This window comes from Apodemus sylvaticus, chromosome 5 (genome assembly GCF_947179515.1).
Source record: "Apodemus sylvaticus chromosome 5, mApoSyl1.1, whole genome shotgun sequence".
NCBI lineage: Eukaryota > Metazoa > Chordata > Mammalia > Rodentia > Muridae > Apodemus > Apodemus sylvaticus.
Genome location: NC_067476.1, coordinates 84,450,004 through 84,470,651, shown reverse-complemented (window position 1 = coordinate 84,470,651; position 20,648 = coordinate 84,450,004). Strand labels below are relative to the sequence as shown.

At 44.0% G+C, this 20,648-nt stretch overlaps 1 protein-coding gene across 1 annotated transcript in view; it reads right to left on the bottom strand.

Moving 5' to 3' along the window:
* Pamr1 (peptidase domain containing associated with muscle regeneration 1) overlaps positions 1–20,648 on the bottom strand; it is an 88,671-nt gene that overhangs the window by 35,589 nt on the left and 32,434 nt on the right. Inside the window, exons 2-3 of the mRNA XM_052183088.1 lie at positions 19,783–19,959; positions 13,943–14,071 (exon numbers count right to left, since the gene is read on the bottom strand). Coding sequence (XP_052039048.1) covers positions 13,943–14,071; positions 19,783–19,959 — 306 coding nt within the window. The remainder of the gene's footprint in view (positions 1–13,942; positions 14,072–19,782; positions 19,960–20,648) is intronic.

Genomic DNA, 20,648 nt, shown 5'->3' with positions numbered 1-20,648 from the left:
AATTTTTGGATTTTACTTCCTTACCTATTTTGGTAGAGCTGGGGCCTTTGCTACCTTGTACAGCTAGAATAGTACCTGGCATGTTTGTTGAAGGGAGGGGAGGAAAGGAAAAAGGGAGGGAGGAAGGGAAGGAGTGATGGAGGGAGGAAGGGAGGGAGGAAGGCAGGGAGGAAGGCAGGGATGCAGGGAGGGAAGGAGGGAGGGAGCAAGGGAGGGAGGGAGGGAAAGAGGTAGGGAAGAAGGGAGAGAGGGAAAGAGGTAGGGAAGGAGGAAGGAGGGAAGAAAGGAGGGAGGGAAGAAGGGAGGGAGGGAAGAAGAGAGGGAGGGAGGAAGGGAGGGAGGAAGGGAGGGACACAGGGAAGAAGGGAGGGAGGGAGAGAGGGAGGAAGGGAGGGAGAGAGGGAAAGAGGGAGGGAAGGAGGGAAGAAAGGAGGGAGGGAAGAAGGGAGGGAAGGAGGGAAGGAGGAAAGGAAAGAGGGAGGGAGGAAGGGAGGGAGGGAGGGAGAGAAGGAAGAAGGTTTATGCTGCTATAAGTCCTGCTCTGGCTTAAAGCTATACCAGCTTGTGTCATTTAACTCTCATGATAAACCTGGTATATAATAGTCACCTCCCCATTGCCTAGGTGTTGAATCCTGAGGATAAGAGGGTAATGCTCCCAAGCTCTGACGGCCAACAGAGGACCCAGCCAGGCTCTGAGTGAGGGCAGAAATGTCAAAGTCTAACTGTCCTTTGAGGCTCAGCTTTAGCCTCTCTAGCTGTGCAGGTTTGGACAGGTTACTTCACCTCTCCAAACTTCAGTCAACCTCAGTCCCGTGTGAATAAAGCCGTACTTGGGCTGTATGGTGTGTGAGGCTTCAGAGAGATTATGCATGGAACTGGTAACAGAAAAATCAGTGAAAATCAGTGCTTGCTACTGGGTGGCAGAGCAGGGGTTTGAAGGTGGATTTCATTGTTCTCCCTTAGGAACTTTCTGATCTAAGCCTCTCCAGCTGCATCAGGAAGCAGAAAGACCTTTCCTCCTCTTCCAGAGTACCACACGTGAAGTGTCTCCCACTGGAAGCACACATTCTTCCTGCACACCTCACTCTTTCTCTCGCCCACATCTGCCCATCTGTTGCAAGGCTAAGGAAGTACTACGTGTTACCCTGGGTGTGAGAGACAGAAAAAGAAAAAGAAAAAGAAGCTTCCCTGCACAGCCTCAGCCCTCTAGAGCCTGGCAGCCTCCTAGCCTGCAAGGTGTTAAGTCTCAGCTCCCCTACAAATCTCCTGCTGGGAGCTCCAAGTTAGAAGCAGCTTGAAGGCTGCCAGCCTGCCCCAGTTGCATCCTTTCCTCCTTGTGGAAGCTGGAATCACACAGGGTCTGTGGGCCCTCCTCATCCTGGTCTCCTTGGTGATGCTAGGACAACTCCAGGGTCTCATGCAGCCTCTGCAGGGCTTGGAGACCCCAGCCCCACCCAGGGTAGGCTGGACCACTTATGCCTGCCCTAGAGCTGTCCTCCAGAGGTATTCAGAATTGCAGAGCATGTGCAGGGCTGGGCTCTCAGGCCTGCTGTTCCCTCTCACTCTGAAGGGGAGGAGCTGTTTGACTCCAAGAGGAAATTTCCAGCCAACCAAGGACAAAGAGGCCACTTTCTGGAAATGTGCTTGGAGAAGGGGCACCAGGCAGAAAGGGAAAGAAGACCCTACTCTCCCCTCCTCCAGTGAGGGACTCCCTCTGCTCCTTTCCAACTTCTGCCTCTCCTCTGGAGTTGGCTGATCTGGGTACAGAGACAAACTAATACACCTCTCTGCCCAGGACAGGACAGGGAATAGAGCCAGAGTCCCTGCCAAGGAAGTGCCGTTGGCCAACCAGGCAGGTGGTCCCGAGGTAAAAGGCTAGAGCAGGCTCAGGGCCCAGAAGGCATGCTTGGGTTCCTTAATGATGTCTGACTATGCAAAAGCATGCTCGTATGTGTGTGTGTGTGTGTGTGTGTGTGTGTTTGTGTGTCTGTGTCTGTGTCTCTGTGTGTCTGTGTATGTCTGTGTCTCTGTGTCTCTGTCTATGTGTATGTCTGTCTACATCTGTGTATGTCTCTGTCCCTCTCTCTGTCTGTGACTCTGTCTCTCTCTGTCTCTCTGTCTCTGTCTCTATATTGTTCTCTCTCTCTGTCTGTCTGTGTGTATGTATGTATGTATGTGTGTGTGTGTGTGTGTGTGTGTGTGTGTGCCCAGACTATCCCCTGGACACACACACATTCTTCCAAATCCTGGACCCACCCCTATTCTGTTACAGTCCGACATGAACAGAAGAGGTAGACAGACCTTGCTTGTATTTACAGAATTATAAGGAAGCCTTCCTTACTTTGCACACTAGTGAGAGAATTGGAAGATTCTGAACAGAAATGAACACCTCCAACGTTCACACAAATCTCATCCTCTCCGGCATTCCGGGGTGGCATGGCAAAAGAGACACACACTTCTAAGGAGTGGTTTGATTTTGGTTTTCTTTCATCTTCTCTCAGGAAAAAGAAAGGATTCAGAGAAACTGTTTAGACAGAGGCATTGGTCTCATCTTGCCTCTTTCAAAGATGACTCCAGGGGCAGGGCTCGGGACATGGAAACAGCTAGAACCCTAGGGAGAGTTCACTATTGTCTGAGCCAGGGATCCTCATGGACAGAGAGAACAGTAGTACTTGTTATCATGTCTTCTATTTTTTCCTTATTTGAAGGATTTCATCTGATTTATTTATTTACTTACTTACTTAGAGACAGAGTCATATAGTCCATGCTATTTTGGGACTAGCTAAGGCTGAGGCTGGCCTTGAACTTCTGATCCTTCTATTTCTGCCTGCCAAGTGAGGGCATTTCACAGGGACATCTCAATGCCTATTCCATATGTGTCGCTGGGGATCAAACCTAGATCTACTTGTGCAGGGCAGGTACTCTACCAACTGAATTCTAACTCCAGCCCTGGTTTCTGGCATTGTACCTGCCTCCTAAAGATGCTCTGTAAATAGCAATCATTTTATTCTTTCTATTGAGTCCTGTGTGGATCAGAGACACTACCTTAATGTCTCTGATTCCTAGGGAAACTCAGGTTCTGCCCCATATTCCAGATCCTATAATAATCAAATGATGATGACACTGGCTATAACCCAGCAGACCCAGCAGGCACACAGCTGTCAGAGACAAGGCCTAATGGTGGCATGATAATATGCCAGCACACTAGGTCAGGGGCAGAAAAGAAGCCTGAACCCTCTCTGTGACTCCAGTTATCACCTTCCAGGTCATTAGACCTTCTGAGCCATGACCTCAGCTGGCTCTGTTGTACAGGGGTAGTCCATTGGAAAAGATGCCATTGGTTCTGGTGTCAAGCTTCTGGATTCATTTCTTGGCCCAGTTGCTTAGAGCTAAGTAACAATCCCTCCTCTGCTCCATCCCTTCCCTGACCTGGATACATTAGTGTCCTAATCTATGAAATGGCTCTGGTGAGAACTGAAGCAGAGACTAAATGAGACTGCGTGCATGAATGTATTCAGAGCAATGCCTAGTTCACAGTAAGTGGCCAGAGAAGGCTTTGAGCTGATTGGGACTCTTCATCAGGAACACTACAAGTCCAGTAGTGACTTCCCAAGCTGTGATTTGGCCCAAAACCCCAGTCAGTCTGACACTTTATGAAGACTGCTGATTGAATTATTTCTGTCCTTAATAGTACAGCTTTGCAAGGGCAGGGACACTGCCTTGATCAAGCTGGTGCACCATGAATTGTTATCCAAATGGGTGACTATATCAAATAATTCAACAGCTCCCTGGCAGAGCAAAGCATTTCAAAGCCCCTTCTCCCTAGACTACATGTGTTATGCCTTCAATTAAAATAACTGTTTAGCAAGAAAAACATATACCACTATGGATAAGAGATACTTCCTCTCTGAAACCTCAAGGATCATCCCCCAAAATGTATACTATGTCACCTTGTTAATGAAGCCAAAAAGATAGGAACTGGAGGGAGATAGAAAAGAAAACTGATTTGACTGCATCCTGCCCCCAATACTCTCTTTTGCCCCCTCTTCCTGGCCCCTCCCTCAATCTACTTTGTTCTATATATCACAATGAAAACCAGTATTTTATACAATATACACTAATAAAAAATTCACATTGACAGCTTTGTGTATATTGTCTCTGGACTTCAGTTTGTCTGATTCTTGTTGGCCAATTTTTCTTTCTCTAATTCTTCCTTCGTGGCTCCCTTCACCTGATGTTTTTCTTGTTAATTTCAAATACTGTGTTTATAGTTCTTCATGCTCTCCTTGTTCATTAACTTTTTTAGATCTCACTTGACATTTCTCATGTTAGGTCATAAGTGCCATATTTTCCTATCCTTTAATATGATTGATTTAAAGTTATTCACACTTCTGGACTGAAAGTTCCACAAATAGATCATCTAGAAACTATTTCATTTAGCTAATTGTTCTCTTTACTGTAGTTTTGTTTGTTTTACAACAGGAAAACACAAAGGGCACATAACTTCTTTTGATTACAAATGTACTCTCCTTTATTAGTTGTGTAAGATGAAGATTGTTCAGTTTGACTCGATCGGAGTCAGGAGTTAATATCTGGGTCAGGACTTAAGGCTAGAATCCCACCAGAGGGCATTTGAAACCCAAGCACCAGAAGCCCTATAAAATCTCTCTTTGCTATTTACAAATCCTCCTCTTTCCAACTTGCCCCATTTTCCAGACTACAAGACTAAGGCACTATGGGATTATGAGGTTGTGAGACCACAGGTTTGTGAATTTGCAATGTCAACACCCTATAGAAATCTGCTGTCTCACCTAACCCCAGTCAACTGGCAAAAAGCTCCGTCTCAGAAAACAGAGTTTGTATTTGTTTTAGATTTCTGCTCCAAAATGCTGGTGTATAGGATCGCCAAAAGCCTGGCTTCTGTTTTTCCTCGGGCAGATACCTCCCTCATCTGTACCCTGTCTTCTACCAGCTTTAGCATCCAGCCCCAGGGACCAAGCATCCTGGATCCTTATTCACCAGGGAGAAAATGCTTCCTCTGAAGACTTCCTCTGCCTTCAAAAAAGCAACTTATGGGAAAAAGGGTTTGCTTGGCTTACCGTTCCAGGTTACAGAGCATCATAACAGGAAAGTCACAGTGACTGGAGCTTTGGGGCAGCAATTCACATCCACAGACAAAAACAGAAAGGAGATGCATGCATCCACACTCGCTTGCTTGCTGGCTAGCTTTCTCCTCTTCTATTGTTCAGGACCCATTGCCTAAAGAACAGCACCACCTAAGCTGGACTGGGTCTTCCACTTAACAATCAAGATAATCTGATGCAGATGTGCCTATAGGCCAACCTGATCTAAATAATTTCTCATTAAGACTTTGTTCCTACTCCTCCACTGCTGGTGGGGTTGCAAATTGGTACAGCCACTCTGGAAATCAGTCTGGCGGTTCCTCCGAAAACTGGGCACCTCACTTCCAGAAGATCCTGCTATATCACTCCTGGGCATATACCCAGAGGATTCCCCACCATGTAATAAGGATACATGCTCTACTATGTTCATAGCAGCCCTATTTATAATTGCCAGATGCTGGAAAGAACCCAGGTATCCCTCAACAGAAGAGTGGATGCAAAAAATGTGATATATCTACACAATGGAGTACTATTCAGCCATTAGAAACAATGAATTCATGAAATTCTTAGGCAAACGGATGGAGCTAGAGAACATCATACTAAGTGAGGTAACCCAGACTCAAAAGGTGAATCATGGTATGCACTCACTAATAAGTGGTTATTAACCTAGAAAACTGGAATACCCAAAACATAATCCACACATCAAATGAGGTACAAGAAGAAAGGAGGAGTGGCCTCTGGTTCTGGATAGACTCAGTGAAACAGTATTTGGCAAAACCAGAACGGGGAAGTGGGAAGGGGTGGGTGGGAGGACAGGGGAAGAGAAGGGGACTTATGGGACTTTCGGGGAGTGGGGGGCTAGAAAAGGGGAAATCATTTGAAATGTAAATAAATTATATCGAATAAAAAAAAATAAAAATATATTAAAAAAAAAAAGACTTTGTTCCTAGGTGATTCTAAGTTGTATCAAGCTGATAGTTAAAACTAACAGCATAATCATTAACTATTTATTGAGTGTTATTTCTTAGACTAAGAGATTTATAGACAGCATTTGATTTGACTGTTACACACACACACATTGTCTAAAGGACCATTTTTATTTTGTTCCTCTTCATAAAAGAGAAACCATGATTTGCAAATTTGTCTGCTAAACATTTCACCATGCCCTCCTTTCTATAGACCCAACTGCACATTGTTCTTTGCCTGGAAAAGTCAAGACACAGAAAGCTGTGGCAAGATGATCTGGGTGTCAATGAGCGATCCCTGAAATGGAAACTTAAGGGTTCTTTGGAGAGTCAGTTGTGTTGGAAGATGTTTTGTTGTGGCAAACACATGAAGGAGTGTTTTCCTGAAGTAGATACAGGTGAAAGACGAAGGCAGTCTCGTGAAGGAATCTTTCACTGAAGCAGACACAGGAGAGAAGATGTTCTGCTAAAGCAAACACATGAAAGGACACATGATGAAGGGTTCTTTGCTAACAACACACGTGCATTGGTCCACCTTACATTGAGTAGTTGAGCTCTATTTGTTGGGATTCCGAGGACGGGGCTGAGCACGCCCTGAGGCAAGAAAATGCTAAAGCAAGGCACGCGGAGGACACGTGATGTCTGGAGGGAATTATTAGGACTCCACAGAGTGACTGGGACAGAGCTTGGCTTGCTGGTACAGCTAGCAGTGCAATGCTTGTAAGTCTTCGCAAAATCTTTGCTTCCCTGAGAGAGGCACAGCTGAGAACTTTTGGTGTTCCTGTTGGTCTCTCTTGCTGGCTCTTGCTGACGCCAAGGCCTGACTGTCTCTGCTAGGTCTTGTCACCACTGTTGCTAACCTGACTCTACCTGAACTGGACTTCTGGTGTATCCATAAAGTGTTTGCAAATGGATGGAGCTAAGGCTGCTAACCTGTGAACTGACCTGCCAATTTCCAAACAACAAGGATGGGAGACGCTGCAAAGAACCTTTCTAAACAGGTCCACTTCCCCCCATCCCCCCTACTGCCCCATATCCTTTCTTTTCCACTAGCTCTGGTGGATGGTGGGCTACAAGGGAGGTTAAAGCATTTAAGAACCACCATTAAAAATAGAATTTGAAAAAAATTAAAGTTAATTATTAAAACAATTTATTTTAAAAAATTAAAAATTAAAGGGACCCCTGTCTCCCTTGTCTCTGTCCCTGACCCCTACCCAACCCTTCCTTCGTCTTCTGATCCTTCCCATCTCAGATTTTTCTTAGTCATTTCTGGATGCAGCTCATGCGTTGTCTCCACACACATCCTCTCAGATACTCTAGCCCTCAAACATTTTGGGGCATGGCTCACAGCCAGTTCTTCTACTCCTCTGCCTCTGTCCAAAACACAAGTAAGAAGATAAACGTATTAGGGGGCCATAATCTCTCCCCATAAATCCTCTCATATGGGTTGCTTTCCTAACCTTCTTAGATCCCCAATATCCTTCAGGGGTTGAAGCCTTGGAATCCCCGTGGTACGGGCTACAACATCACTTAGTGACAGCCTCAGGGGCCTTGAGGCCTCCTGAAGTGCACGTGTGGGTGAGGGAGGAGCAGCCTGAGGGTCAAGTCAAGAAAATACCATTCTGAGGTGAACCTAGAGCCATGGCCCTCATCCTGTATAAAAATCAACTCCAAATGGATTTAAGATCTTAATGTAAGGCCTAAAACTCTGAATGTATTAAGGAAAGTAGGAAAATGATTTAAGATAAAGGAATAAGCAAAGACTTTCTGAATAAGACTTAAGTCACTCAGGAAATGACGCCAAAAGTTGACAAACAGGACCTTGTGAAAATTAAAAACTCTTACACAGCAAAGTAAATGGATCATCGAGGGGGGGACCTACAAAATGGTAGGAAAATCTTCAGTAGCTGTATGTCTGAGATAGGATTAATACAAAGAACTTAAAAATTAAACAGTAAGAAATTGAATAACCCAATCAATAAACGGGCAAATGAACCGCTTGCAAAAAATGAAACAAAAATAGCCAATAAACACTTGAAAAATGTTCAAGCTTATTGTCCGTCAAAGAACTATAAATTAAACCTACATTAAGATTCCAACATATCCCAATTGGAATGGCAGTAACAGCAACAACAACAACAACAACAAAGAACCACAATGAATATTGGCAAGGATGTGGGCAAGATGAAAATGAAATGCTTATACACTATGGAAGGGAAACAAGAAAATCTCATTGTTATGAAGTTTCCTAAAAAAAAAAAAAAAAAAAAAAAAAAAAAAAAACAAGGAAGAACCACATGACCCAGTCCTATCACTCCTGGGTCTTCCCCTGAAGGACTTCAAGGCAACACAGAGCAGAGGCACTTGCACATTGATGTATATTGCAGCATTATTCATATTGCAGCATTATTCAAATGTCTAAGTTATGGAACCAACCTAAGTGTCCCACAGCAAGGCAATGGATAAAGAAATGTGGCCTAGATTGTGAGAAAATGGAAACAAATGGAGGTGATGATATGAAGGAAATTAGGCCAGTCTGAGAAAGACAGATATCATATGCTTTCTCTAAAATGTGGTTGGTTCCTACATTTTACATAAATATATAAAAACCATGTATGTATGTATGTATGTATGTATGTATGACATGGAAGTAGAAGCAAAGGGGACTAGTGAGAAACAGGTGGAACTAATGGAAAAATACGTTCAAGGTATAGCATCGATTGTGTACAATTGTCCTTATAGCATAGTACCATATACAATGACTATATACAATGAATATTAAATTTAAGAAGAGAACCAGAACATCTGACCTACGCACACACACACAATCCCGTTCCAGAAGCCAGCCCTGGGGTGAGCAGGGTGGCTCCACTGGGAAGCCAGCTCTTTTCATGCGATCACATGGGCCCTCGGTTGTCACTACGATGAGCAAATGCTTGACAGAGATGGGGAAGATGAAAGAGCAGAGCAGTGCACCAACTGTGGAGAGCGGCAGAACTGGAGATGCAATGACAGCAGCAGGTATGAAAGAGGGCCGGGTTGACGGTGGATCAGGTCATTGCCCGGTGGAGTCAGCAGGATGGCAGGCAGCAGCCAGGGGCAGATGCGGATGCAGGATCTCCCAGGCTCTAGGCCATGATGGGGGCCCAAGATGAAGAATGATTCACTTTCTGGATTGGACCTCCTTCAAGGGTCACCATAGTCCATGCTGTTGCTGAGGGCCACACGTGAGCCCTACCGCCGGCACCCAGGGCCTGAGTCCACGGTCTACGCTGTCTCCAGAACCCACAAGGAAGCCCACGATCCGAGAGCCCCAGATCAAAGAGCAAGACATCAATGTCTTGGCAGTGATGTTGGTGGCTGCAGGCGCTCAGCTGAATAAGAGGGGCACGGAAGGCTTCCAGGACAACCCCGACTCGGGCAGACCCCAGTACCCTCCCCTGAAATGTAACAGCCTAAAAAGAAGCCACCAAGAGACCTCTTTAAAATGTGATAAGGATACTGCAGAGTTGTTCCCCGTAATCTGTGGCTTCTGGCTGAGGGGCAGGCAGAAAAGTCTCAGTTTTCTTTAGGGAGTAGGCTACTGGCAGTTTAGTCTATGGACAACACACATTGGGCTTGGTTTTTGTTGCTGTTGTTGTTGGGGGGGTCACGATGGGGAACAGATATGGAAGGACTGAGAAGTGAGTGTGAATGGGGACTATGATGTGAAATTTTCAAAGAATCAGTAAAAGAGAAGAAGCCCACTTTCCAGTCTAAGGAACCCCGATAACAGCCTTGCTCTTGACTTTAGATAACAGGCCTCAAATCGCCAGCACTTAGTCACAGCCCTGAGCGCCCCACTGAAACCCAGAGTCACAGAGAAGTGCCTGGTCTCACTGAGGACTGAAAAGGAGGAGGGGACACTCAATACACCTGTGTGTGTGTGTTGGCGGCAGGTGTTAAAATCTTCACTGGCCAAATCTGAGATTCAGAAAGAAAAATTAGGCATCATGAAATACAGCTGTCTTTCCAGCAGTTGGAAGGATAAAGCAGGAAGACAGAGAAGAGGCCTCCAGACCACCGTAGGCGACATCCTGAGACCCAGTCTCAAGAGGAAAACAGAGGAAGGGAAGATTATGCTAACACTATAAAACACAAAATATTAACATTTGTAGTATAAAAAAAAGAGAAATAATGTCACATTTTATAAAATGATAATTGGTGAGTCCAGGCAGACAGCATGGGCACAGAGTTCTTTCAACCCTGTAGATGTGAAATTATTCTAATTTAAGCATTGAGAAAAGTACAAAGAAACGGATCTTTCTTTTAGTAATACTGCACCCATGACTCCCAGCACAGATAGTTTTAAGACCACCAAACTATCTTTCTTAATGCAGGAAGATGAAAATGATTGAACTCTCTGGGTTCTAGACTTAGCCATGCAGACACTCTCCTGGAGACTAGAATCTGACTGTAATAGGAGATGAAACAATCACATACTGACTGTTAAGATTGTTAGGAGGTGGCTAATATCAGTACGGACAGTTACAAATTAAGGGGCTGTTCTGTCTCTCCAGTGCCGAATGCCTGATGCCTCTTAGTGTTTACCTGCCTTTCCCCTTTCCTGATAAGATTGCACATGTTACTCAGGAAGAGAAATGGAACGTTTCCCCACAATTTCCCTACAGGAAAGAAGCCCTCCTCCTGCTGGAGAAAGGACAGACTGAAAGGATTGTTTGAGCGCCATCTACTGGGAACATAGTGGTACAGCCTCGTAGTGCCTGTATTGTGCCCCAGCTAGAATAAGACCATGGGGTCCCCTTTCCACCTTCACAGGAGGCAGTATAATGATCAGCTCCAGATAGGCGTTCAGCAGACAGACAAATGCATTTCTTCTTCCCTTGCATTTTTTTTTAATTTACATAGGCGACAAGAACCTAAGAACGTGGAACTGCTGTCTTCTTGGGTTTGACCTTCTTTCCACAGACAGAATTCATTCTCCTCGAGGGCTCATTGTAATCCACGATGACCAGACTGGGCTTCCATAAGAAATGCTCTGCTTGTGCTTGCGGCTGTGACGACAGACACTGTGTGGAATGAGACTTTCAAAGCAGGCAGAATGCAATCACAGCATCCCACGGGTTCCAGACAGAATCAGATGCAGACAGGAATCTGGCCCTTCTTCTGTTTGTTTACTTTACAGAATAAACTGCTCTCTGTGTTTGTTTTTTACTTCTTCGTGTTGTTTTTATCTTCCTTTTCTGGAGGGCAAGCTCTACAACAGAAGAGACAGCGTCTGTCTACTCATCATTGTGTGTCCAGCACCTGGGGTGTATTCCTTTGGGTGAAAGTACCATCTGACAGATAAGACCACAAAGTCCTACTTAACCTGTCTAGTGGGATCACTATCTTCCCTGAGCCAGCTCTGTTGTCCTGAAGAAAGCCTGACTCGTAGAGCCATATCATTGGCAATCCAACCAATCAGACTCTGCAGCCAGCAGCATACTGAAGCTCAAGCCAACACCTAACTGACCGAGACTTTAGGAAAGGTCTTGCTTGGGGGATATTTCTGGGTACCTGCTATTCAGACAAACTTGAGGTCCCTTGCTACTCTTCTAGTGTGTCTTGCTCTTTCCTCCCTACCTAGCCACCGAAGTAGCATTTCTAACTATGACCTTTGCACACAGCACTGACTCCACTTCAATGAGCCTTTGACACGTTGCTAGAATTACCTGTCAGGTGTCATTTTTCTGGCTTTCTGGGTTAGTTTTTGTCAACTTGACACAAACTGAATCCAGTTCCCCTACCTTTGCAACAGACAGAGACCACTGCAAAAACCACTACTAATCAGAAAGCAGTTCCAATAGATAAATTTACAGAATATTCCTGTACCTAAAGCTCAGGAATAATTATAGAGAAGGGTGCAGAAAAATTATAAATGCAAGAAGACCAGGAATTTTGTTTTGGAATTGTGTCTTCTAGTAGTATAGGCAGCTCCCACTAAGTCTCATGCACGAGCATGAACTGAACAAGGGTGATATCAATGAACATGCCAAACTGGATAAAGAAAGGTCCACAAGACTCGACCATGCACCAGGAACTATATCCAACGATATATGGTCATCCCTGAAAATACACATACCATTAACATTATCCAGACTGAGCATGATATGTTTAAGAATTACCTGTGTGTGTGTGTGTGTGTGTGTGTGTGTGTGTGTATGCTCATGAATCTCATGTGTATGGATATCAGAGGAACTTGAATGTCATTTCTCAGATACTCTCCATCTTTGTTTGCTTGTCTGTCTGTCTGTCTGTCTGTCTGTCTGTTTTAGGCCATACTTGGCCTGGCACTTACCAAGTTGATTAAGCTTGGCCATCTGCAATCTCTGGTGATCCACTCGTCTCCAGCTTCCCCAGATCACCATGCCCAGCTCTTCACACAGGTGCTAAAGATCAAACTTGGGTCCTTACGCTTACATGGCCAGCACTTCACCGTCGGAGCTGTATTTTCAGGACTCTGTTTTTTCTAAGCTATTATTGAAAGTAGTTTTGTATTTGGACTTCTTACCATCTTATCAATTAGAGGTATGTGATGAAAAAGTCATTGTATCACTAATGTGTATGACAGTGGGCTTTCGCTATCTCTAAGCAAAGCAATACTTCAGATGTATTACCACACTTAATCAGTGCTATAAGATAGACAGCATTCTTCATCATTGAGGCTAAATGACTTGCCCAAAGTCATATGTAGTAGAATGCAATCATTACTTTACCCCAAGTCAATCTATATAGTTTGTACCCTGATCATTGTTTTCTCCCACCATCACCTAGAATAGGTACCAAGGTAAAAAGCAGATTATATCATACAGCTGGCATGCCTGGGAAAAAAATCTACAAAGCCCCAAATTAAATTTCCTAGAACCCAATTAAAGTGGCAGGGAAATTTTAAATCAGCAGTAGAGACCAGCATTTTAAAATGTACCTACCTTCCAGAACTGTTATGTTCACTCTGGAATATAAACAAACGCCTCTCTTCCTCTGGGTGTGGTGGCGTCTTAACACTACTAGCATCTGGCTATGAGTTGGGCCCAGTGGTTGGGTCAGCATCACTATAAACAAAGTCTCTGTAAACTGGAAATGTCATTCATAGAAGGAAAGCTGGTTATCCCAACAGTGTCTGATTGCTGACATTCCAGCACTTGGGCATTGCTATGGGTGCAGGCTCTCAGAGGACACCCAAGGTTGGCATGAGGAGCATCCTGGAGTGAGCGAGATACCAGATTTCCATTCTACTTTCAAAGAGCTTTGATGCTCAGAGAAGAATAACAACAAATGATCCTCTGAGATCAAGTACTTTCCAGAAGAATTCCCTTCCTGGGTAAAATGGTGTGCTAGGAGTTTATTGTGGTTTCAAGAACTTAACCCAGGAGTTAAGAAATGTATCAAAGAGATTCCTATTTTGAATACACTACTCAGGACAATAGTGGAGCCTATTTTATTGTCTGCTGATCAAAGCCACTTCAAAAGTTCTCCTGGCATGGAAATCCATTGTGGAGAGAGAGAGAGAGAGAGAGAGAGAGAGAGAGAGAGAGAGAGAGAGAGAGAGAGAGAGAGAGAGAGTGGGGGTGTAAGGATATGGCCTTATTTGAGCAAAAGCTGAACTTGAGAACCAGATAAGGAAGCTTCTAGAAACACAATCCCAAACACATGTCCATTATCCACCCTGGATAGACGGAAATACATCTTTATTTTAATAGTCCTATCTCTAGGCACAGGCTTTCCAAAACTGAGATTCCAACAAGATAAACATGAGTTGTATTCGAAGCTGAGTAAAGACAGCTTGTATGTAGGCACAGGGGGTCTACTTACGCATACAGTCTCCTCCGTACCAGCCTGCCCTGCACTCTGCACAGTAGAATCCCTTCACGTAGAAGTCATCCAGAGTTCCGCCCCATGAACCATTCCGGCAGCTCTTGCAGTTTTCAAAGATGGTACAACCTGAAACATCCCAAAATACTTGTGTATACATTTGCAGATTTGAGTCTTCTCAGGAAGCAAACTGTATGTCTCTCTGCAAAGCCCCGTCTCTGCCCCAGTATCTAGACCTGGAAAAACACCAATAATCTTAGGTGAACCTGCTCATACCAATGAACAGGAGATTTACCCAGATTCAAAAAGGAGTGTGATAGGGGATTTGAGCACTGATGGCCAACTGTGGTTTTATAGAAAGTAATACACATTAGTTTATAGGGAATGATGGAATCCAGCTAGTGTAGAACTAGTTTTTGTTCTTTATAAATTTATTTCATGTTTGTTGTATAATGGAAAATTCACATAAACAAAAGAATTTACTTTTTAAAAATGGCATCTGGAGGATTCTCTTAACACTCTTTCTTATACCTGGTGGCCGGGAACACAATCCAGAGCTGTGTTCAACTCCCAGAACCCAGGTTTTTGTTTTTGTTTTTAAGTTATGTATGATGGCATAAATTTGTGATCCCAGTTTTGCAGAGACATAGATGGGCAAACCCCAGGAATCACTGGCCAGTCACTCCAGTCTACTTGGCAAGTTCCAGGCCAGTGAAAGGCCAATTGGCCATGTCTGAGGAGTGACAGCCAGTGTCGTCCTCTGGCCTCCACACACACATACACACATGTGCACATACGCACACACACATACACACACAACTAACCTGCATATAAATACACATACAAAAATTAGCCTTCTGCTACATACTATGCATTTTGTTTTAATCATTCATTTACTGATGACAAATGAGTTTCTGTAGATATTTGTCTGCCAGGCTCTCGTATAACAAAAGTACAGCATGCAATCAGCACCAGCCGTGGCTACAGTCTTGCTCAAGGAAGATCAGGCAGGCAGAGCCAGGGAGGGCTGGGCCTTGTTCAGGTGTGGTTCATCTCAAAAGCCAGGTCTCCCGAAGAGTTGAGAGAGTGTGAGAAAAGGCAGAAATGATTTCTTCCCACTTATCAAAACACAGACCTAAGACCTGCCCTAATGCTCTCACCTGTCAAGATGTGATTAAATTGTATCTGCCTCTTGTTACTGTTTAAAAATACATTAACATATCAAAAGCAAGGTGTAAATAGTAAGTACTGTCAGATCACAAACTATTATTATTCTGCTTTCCCATAATTCCACCTGGCTTATCCTTACCATTGTTTATTTCCATTTTTCTATAGCAGACAAAAGCAAAGGGCTACAGCTTGGTCTGCATTAAATCTTCAGAGCCCAGTATAATACTGAATGAAAATTATCCTGGAAAATGAATGACTAATGAACTGCTGGAGAAGGCCACTGTTTGCTTGGGTTGACAACATGCTGCTTTGCTGTGTGTGTGTGTGTGTGTGTGTGTGTGTGTGTGTGCATGTGTGTGTGTGTGTGTGTGTGTGTGTGTTTTCTCTATCGCAGAGTGACTCATAGTTCTCTTTCCATTTCTCCAGGCTTTGTCTTCCCTCCTACCAGAGAAGCTGAGCTGCTGCTATGATTGATGTGTTTAGTCCATCCTGTGTCCCAGAACTGAGTCCCAGTGGACTCCCTGAGCCTTGCAAAGGCCAATCATGTGTCACCAAAGAGACAAATGGACCCAGAGACTGCCCTCAACTGCCCTGCTAATGCTATTCCTTGACTCAGCTACATATTAGGGTCCTTAGGTTCCAGCTACAAAACCCAGGCTAGAGACGAAGATGGGCAAAGCTCAGCGGGAATGAACTAGGGAGCTCACAGGTTGCCAGAGGAGCTGTTGCAGATCCTATTTGCTTTCACCTTAGAGTTCAGGGATTGATTAGAGGCCACCCACTGAGCTCATGCAGTGTCAGGGACCAAGTCCAGGGCGTGCACTCAACCAATCGAGCTGTATCCATGTATATATCCGAAACTAAGACTATCATTTTTCTTTCAAGACAAAAATGTAAACTGAAGTCATAACATATTCTATTTTCCACCTATGGGATTGATAGAAATCCAGATGACAATTTTGTTACACTGGTTAACAAAACAATACCCTCATATATATCCTCATCATGAGTGCTAAAGGCATCTTAAAGAATTAGACAAAAGCTAGAAAACAATATACATGCCTCCCTTTGACCCCTGACTTCACTTTCTAGAAGTCTACCCCAAAGATAAACTATAAGAATTCTAATTGATGTGTTTAGAGCATTCACTCTAGTGTTGTTGGAATAGGTTGGACATCCCTAATCTGAGAAATTTTAGTTCAAAATAGGATTGTGTGTGTGTTTGTGTGTGTGTGCGCGCACACACGCATCAGCACAAGTAGCAAATAGCATAGCAAGTCTTACGTGGCCGATAATAGCCAAAACAAAGGTATATTAAAAAATATACCTTTGCCTCAAACTATGGATATAAGTTGTATAAAAAGTAAAAAGAGAATTTCACATTTAGCCTTGGGTGCTTGCTTCAAGAATCTCATTGCTTATATATGCAACATTCCCTAAACCTTGAAATACTAAATATGTTGGACTCCAAACACTGTAGATAGTAAATATTTAAGTTGTAATAGCAAAGAGCTGGAAGAAATCCACTGACAATTAACTATAATAATTTATGAAATGCAGTCACATGTACCTGCAAAAGAAATGAAGAAAATGGATCTATCTGATATGAAACATCTCCAGCACACATTGTTAAGAAAAATAATCCTGTGGGATAGGTAGCAATGTTTGTGGTTTGTTGTCTTTGTGCGAAATGGGGAAAGAAAAATAAATGCATGTGCCTGTTCCCTTGCATTTTCAGATACAGAAAACAATTAACCTATCTTGATATTAGATAGGTGGCATAACACCAAAACAGAAGCCACATTTATTGATTTTACAGTATAGCATTTTGATTATACACATCCACCAGCATGTATTCTAAAGCCAAGGGTGACCATAAAGAATCATGTCTGTACGCATCAGGATTGTTGGTGGTACATATAATGCTCTTGTTATTTTGCACATCTATTGCATGCTGTATGATGAGACAGATAAGGAATTACATTAATATTAATGGGAAATGAATTTTCAGCATCAGAGGAAAAAGTCAAAGAAGTAAATACCCTTGTACTGCTATGTATGGACTTGAGTATTTGCATGCATTTTTTTCTTTATAACAAGAGTAGAGAATAGATAATAAAGGGATGAAAGATAAATAGGTAATAGACTAATAGATAGATAGATAGATAGATAGATAGACAGACAGATAAACCACACCTTTAATTCAAGCACTCAAGAGGCTGAGTTAGAAATATTTTAAGTTCAACGACAGCCTGAACTACAGAGGAATCCTGTCTCAAAAGCATCAGGGTGTGGCATGTAGTGCAAAGGTACCATGCACCCTGGGCTTGATTCCCTTCACTGGGTATGCATGTGTATGGGGGGGGGCATGTGTGTATACACTCATGCACAAATATCATACTAAGAGAGAAATTAAAAAATGATTACCTATTAACAATGACAAGCCAAAAGCCAGGAAAACCCCCAGCACCCAGACTGTGCTCTTAGAATAAGAGTTTCTTGGAAAAATGGCTGATTACTGATCTGGGACTGGAAATATCTATGAAATCTGAATGACTTGTTCATGCCTTTTAAAGCTAACGTGATCATACGAGGAGTCATGTCTGCAGGATAAAGACTAGAGGTCATGAAGAGATTCTCAGTACCCTAAAGCGTGTTCCTGTACATGCTAAAGAAGGCGATGACTAAAACTGATAAATGACAAAGATAAACAAGCTGCAGGTCCCCGTGATAAGCACAGAGACCTCTCAGGTTCTCAGTGGTGGTGGCTACTTGTACATCTTCAGCTCACTGCTCTGCAGAGTTTCAAAGACGCCCTCTTCCTTGTCCTCGCCTGCCCTTCAGGATAGCAGAAAGATTAGTGTGGGAGAGTCCTTCACTCACCAGAGCCAATAATCACTTCCAGCATCCTTGAAGGAGGGATTCCAGATCCTAGGTGCTGCCTGTAGACTGTACCTTTCTTGCTTGTGTGACTGACCTTATAGTAGCTGAGGTTTACTGTGTTTACTGTGGTTACCCAACAGTAAACACATATCTCCCTGAAACTACTCAAAATCAGCCAGATTGAGGCTAACGTCCCTTCACAGAGGAATCTTGGGGCATGCTCAGTCATTTTTCTAAAAGTTGTTCTTGCCAGTTCAGGAAGCTGGGTGCTAAGCTTCTTTCCTGAAATCAAATGTGCAGCTGGACTGAAGTCAATCCTGGTTTCATTTTCACTGCTACTCTCCATTTTTAAAAGAAGGGAGAAGACAGAAAGAGAAATCCCACCAGCCCAGTTTTGCTCTTTCATTCTTCAGCCTTCAGCGATCTCACTGGGCAGGCTCTGTCCTTCCCATCCGGTGTGTCCTAGAGGGCAAGATGAGCCTCCTGGGAGGAGTCAGAAAGTGAGGCAGTGCAAGTTCCATGTTTTCCATCCTGGAAAACACTCAGTGCCAGCCGCAAGGGAAGCGCGCTAAGAAGCTCGACCTCTATCCTTGAGTTCCACTCTTCCCTCCCTTCCCTCTTCTCCTCCATCCCAATGCCAAACTATGGCGGATCCCACTCGGGGATGACTCCGCCCTTCACCTAACTCTATCCTCCAGGCTGACCTTCATTACAGTCCTCACTAATCCCCCGCCCCGCCCCCCCCCCATCCTGCCCCTGATCCTGTCCTCCTCCAGTCCTTTTCCCCACTGTACCTAAAGAGAAATTACTCTTAACCCTTTCCCAAAAGATCTCCTAAAGCCTGGATCTCATAGCAGGACTTTGGAAAAAGCTCTTCCTAATTTGACTCCCATTCCTCCCTTCAAATTGCTCTCCCTTAATATCTCCTGTCTGTTTCCATTTCCTCACATCTCACAGGACGAACTTGATTTTCCTCCTAGGATGAATTCCTTGGAATTCTCAAAACCTCATGCTTCCTCTTGACAGAGGTCCTTTGCACATTCTGTCAACAACTGAGCCCCTCTAGTCCCCTAGACCCTCTTGAGGCTGCTGCTTCCGTCTTCAGTAGACCACATCGCTTCACCGTGCTTAGTAAGTCTTCGCTGATCTCTCCTCTGCCTTACCCCACTCTCATCCCGGTGCCTGTCTATCACAGCACTGACAGAGCACCAATCGCAGCTACCTGCTTCCACCTCCCCTACCAGGCTGGAAGCTCTGGCAATGTTGGCAGTGTGCCTTTAAAGAAAATGCCTGGAAATATGGCTCAATGTCTAGGAGTACATACTGTTCTTGCTGAGTCCAGTTCTGACACCCATGCCAGGCAGCTCACACTGCCTGTAACTCTGTCTCTGAAGAATATGACACCCTCCCCCGTGGAAGCATATACACACATGTGCACACACTGACACATATATATACACACAAACACAAATAAATATTTAAAAATCTTTAAAAAAAAATAAACACCACATTGCCCTCCCTGTGTCTGCCTAAGAGCTACTCAGCCTGCTTGCTAAGTAAACGGATGAGTGGGCAAATTCACAGATTTACAACTTGATCATTGGAAAGGATACTAACTCCTCTGATTCCTTTTCCTGAAATCAGACTTGGCTGAGTTGTATCAGCCTTAATAACCATGGCACCAAAGCCCTGGACGGCTGCCTGCTAGGGTCCAGACAGTCAGTCTGTGCCCGCTCATTACCTCAGATAATGTGAAAGCAACATATGGTGTCCCATCGCACACTCACCTGGGTGAATGAGACAGGAGTCACATTCATTATCCTCATTCCTGCAGCATGGGATGGTATAACCCACCACTTCCTTCTTTCCTGGGCAGATGCACTCAATTTGATCATATTCACAACACTCTCTGCACATGATGTTCCACTCAGCCCCGGGGCAGGCTTCGTTAATGACCGTGTATTCTGCAATGGAAACCAAGCAGGTGAGTCTCGGGCCAGGGAGGATGGGAAGACCCACAAACACTCCACCATTAAGAAGCAACTTCACCCTACTAGAGTGTCATCTTTTCTGAATGAGAGGCACTGGTGTGATCTCTTCCCAGGCCAGTATCTCGAAAGTGAAGGGACTACCCCAAGGGGTGTTCAAAGCCATTCATCGAGATACAGATAAAATGTATCCTGCTTGTCATCTTATTTTTGATCTTTAAAGAATCATGCTTCAGACGCTGTGGATGTGGCTCACTTGGGAGAGTAGTTGCCTAGCTAATATGCATAAAGCAATGGTTTTGATCCTCACCCTACATAAACTGGGAGTGGTGATGCATGCTTGTAATCTCCAGGGTTTAAATGTGGAGGCAAGAGGGTCATGAGTTCTGGCATATCTTTGGTCTATATAGCAAGCTCTAGTCCAGCATGAACTATAGGAAACCTCTTACATACTTACATACATACTTACATACATACATACAGTTCTTAAAATGCTTTACCAAATACAAGTAGACAAGTATAGAATGACTTCATAATCAACACACCTGTTGTGGATAGCCCTGGGCTTGTATTTTGATACTAATTTCACTCCTCAGAGAGGCTGCAGATGAGGAGTTGCCTTGTGAACCTTCTCCCCACCTTAACTTTTCAAATAAAGGCTTGAG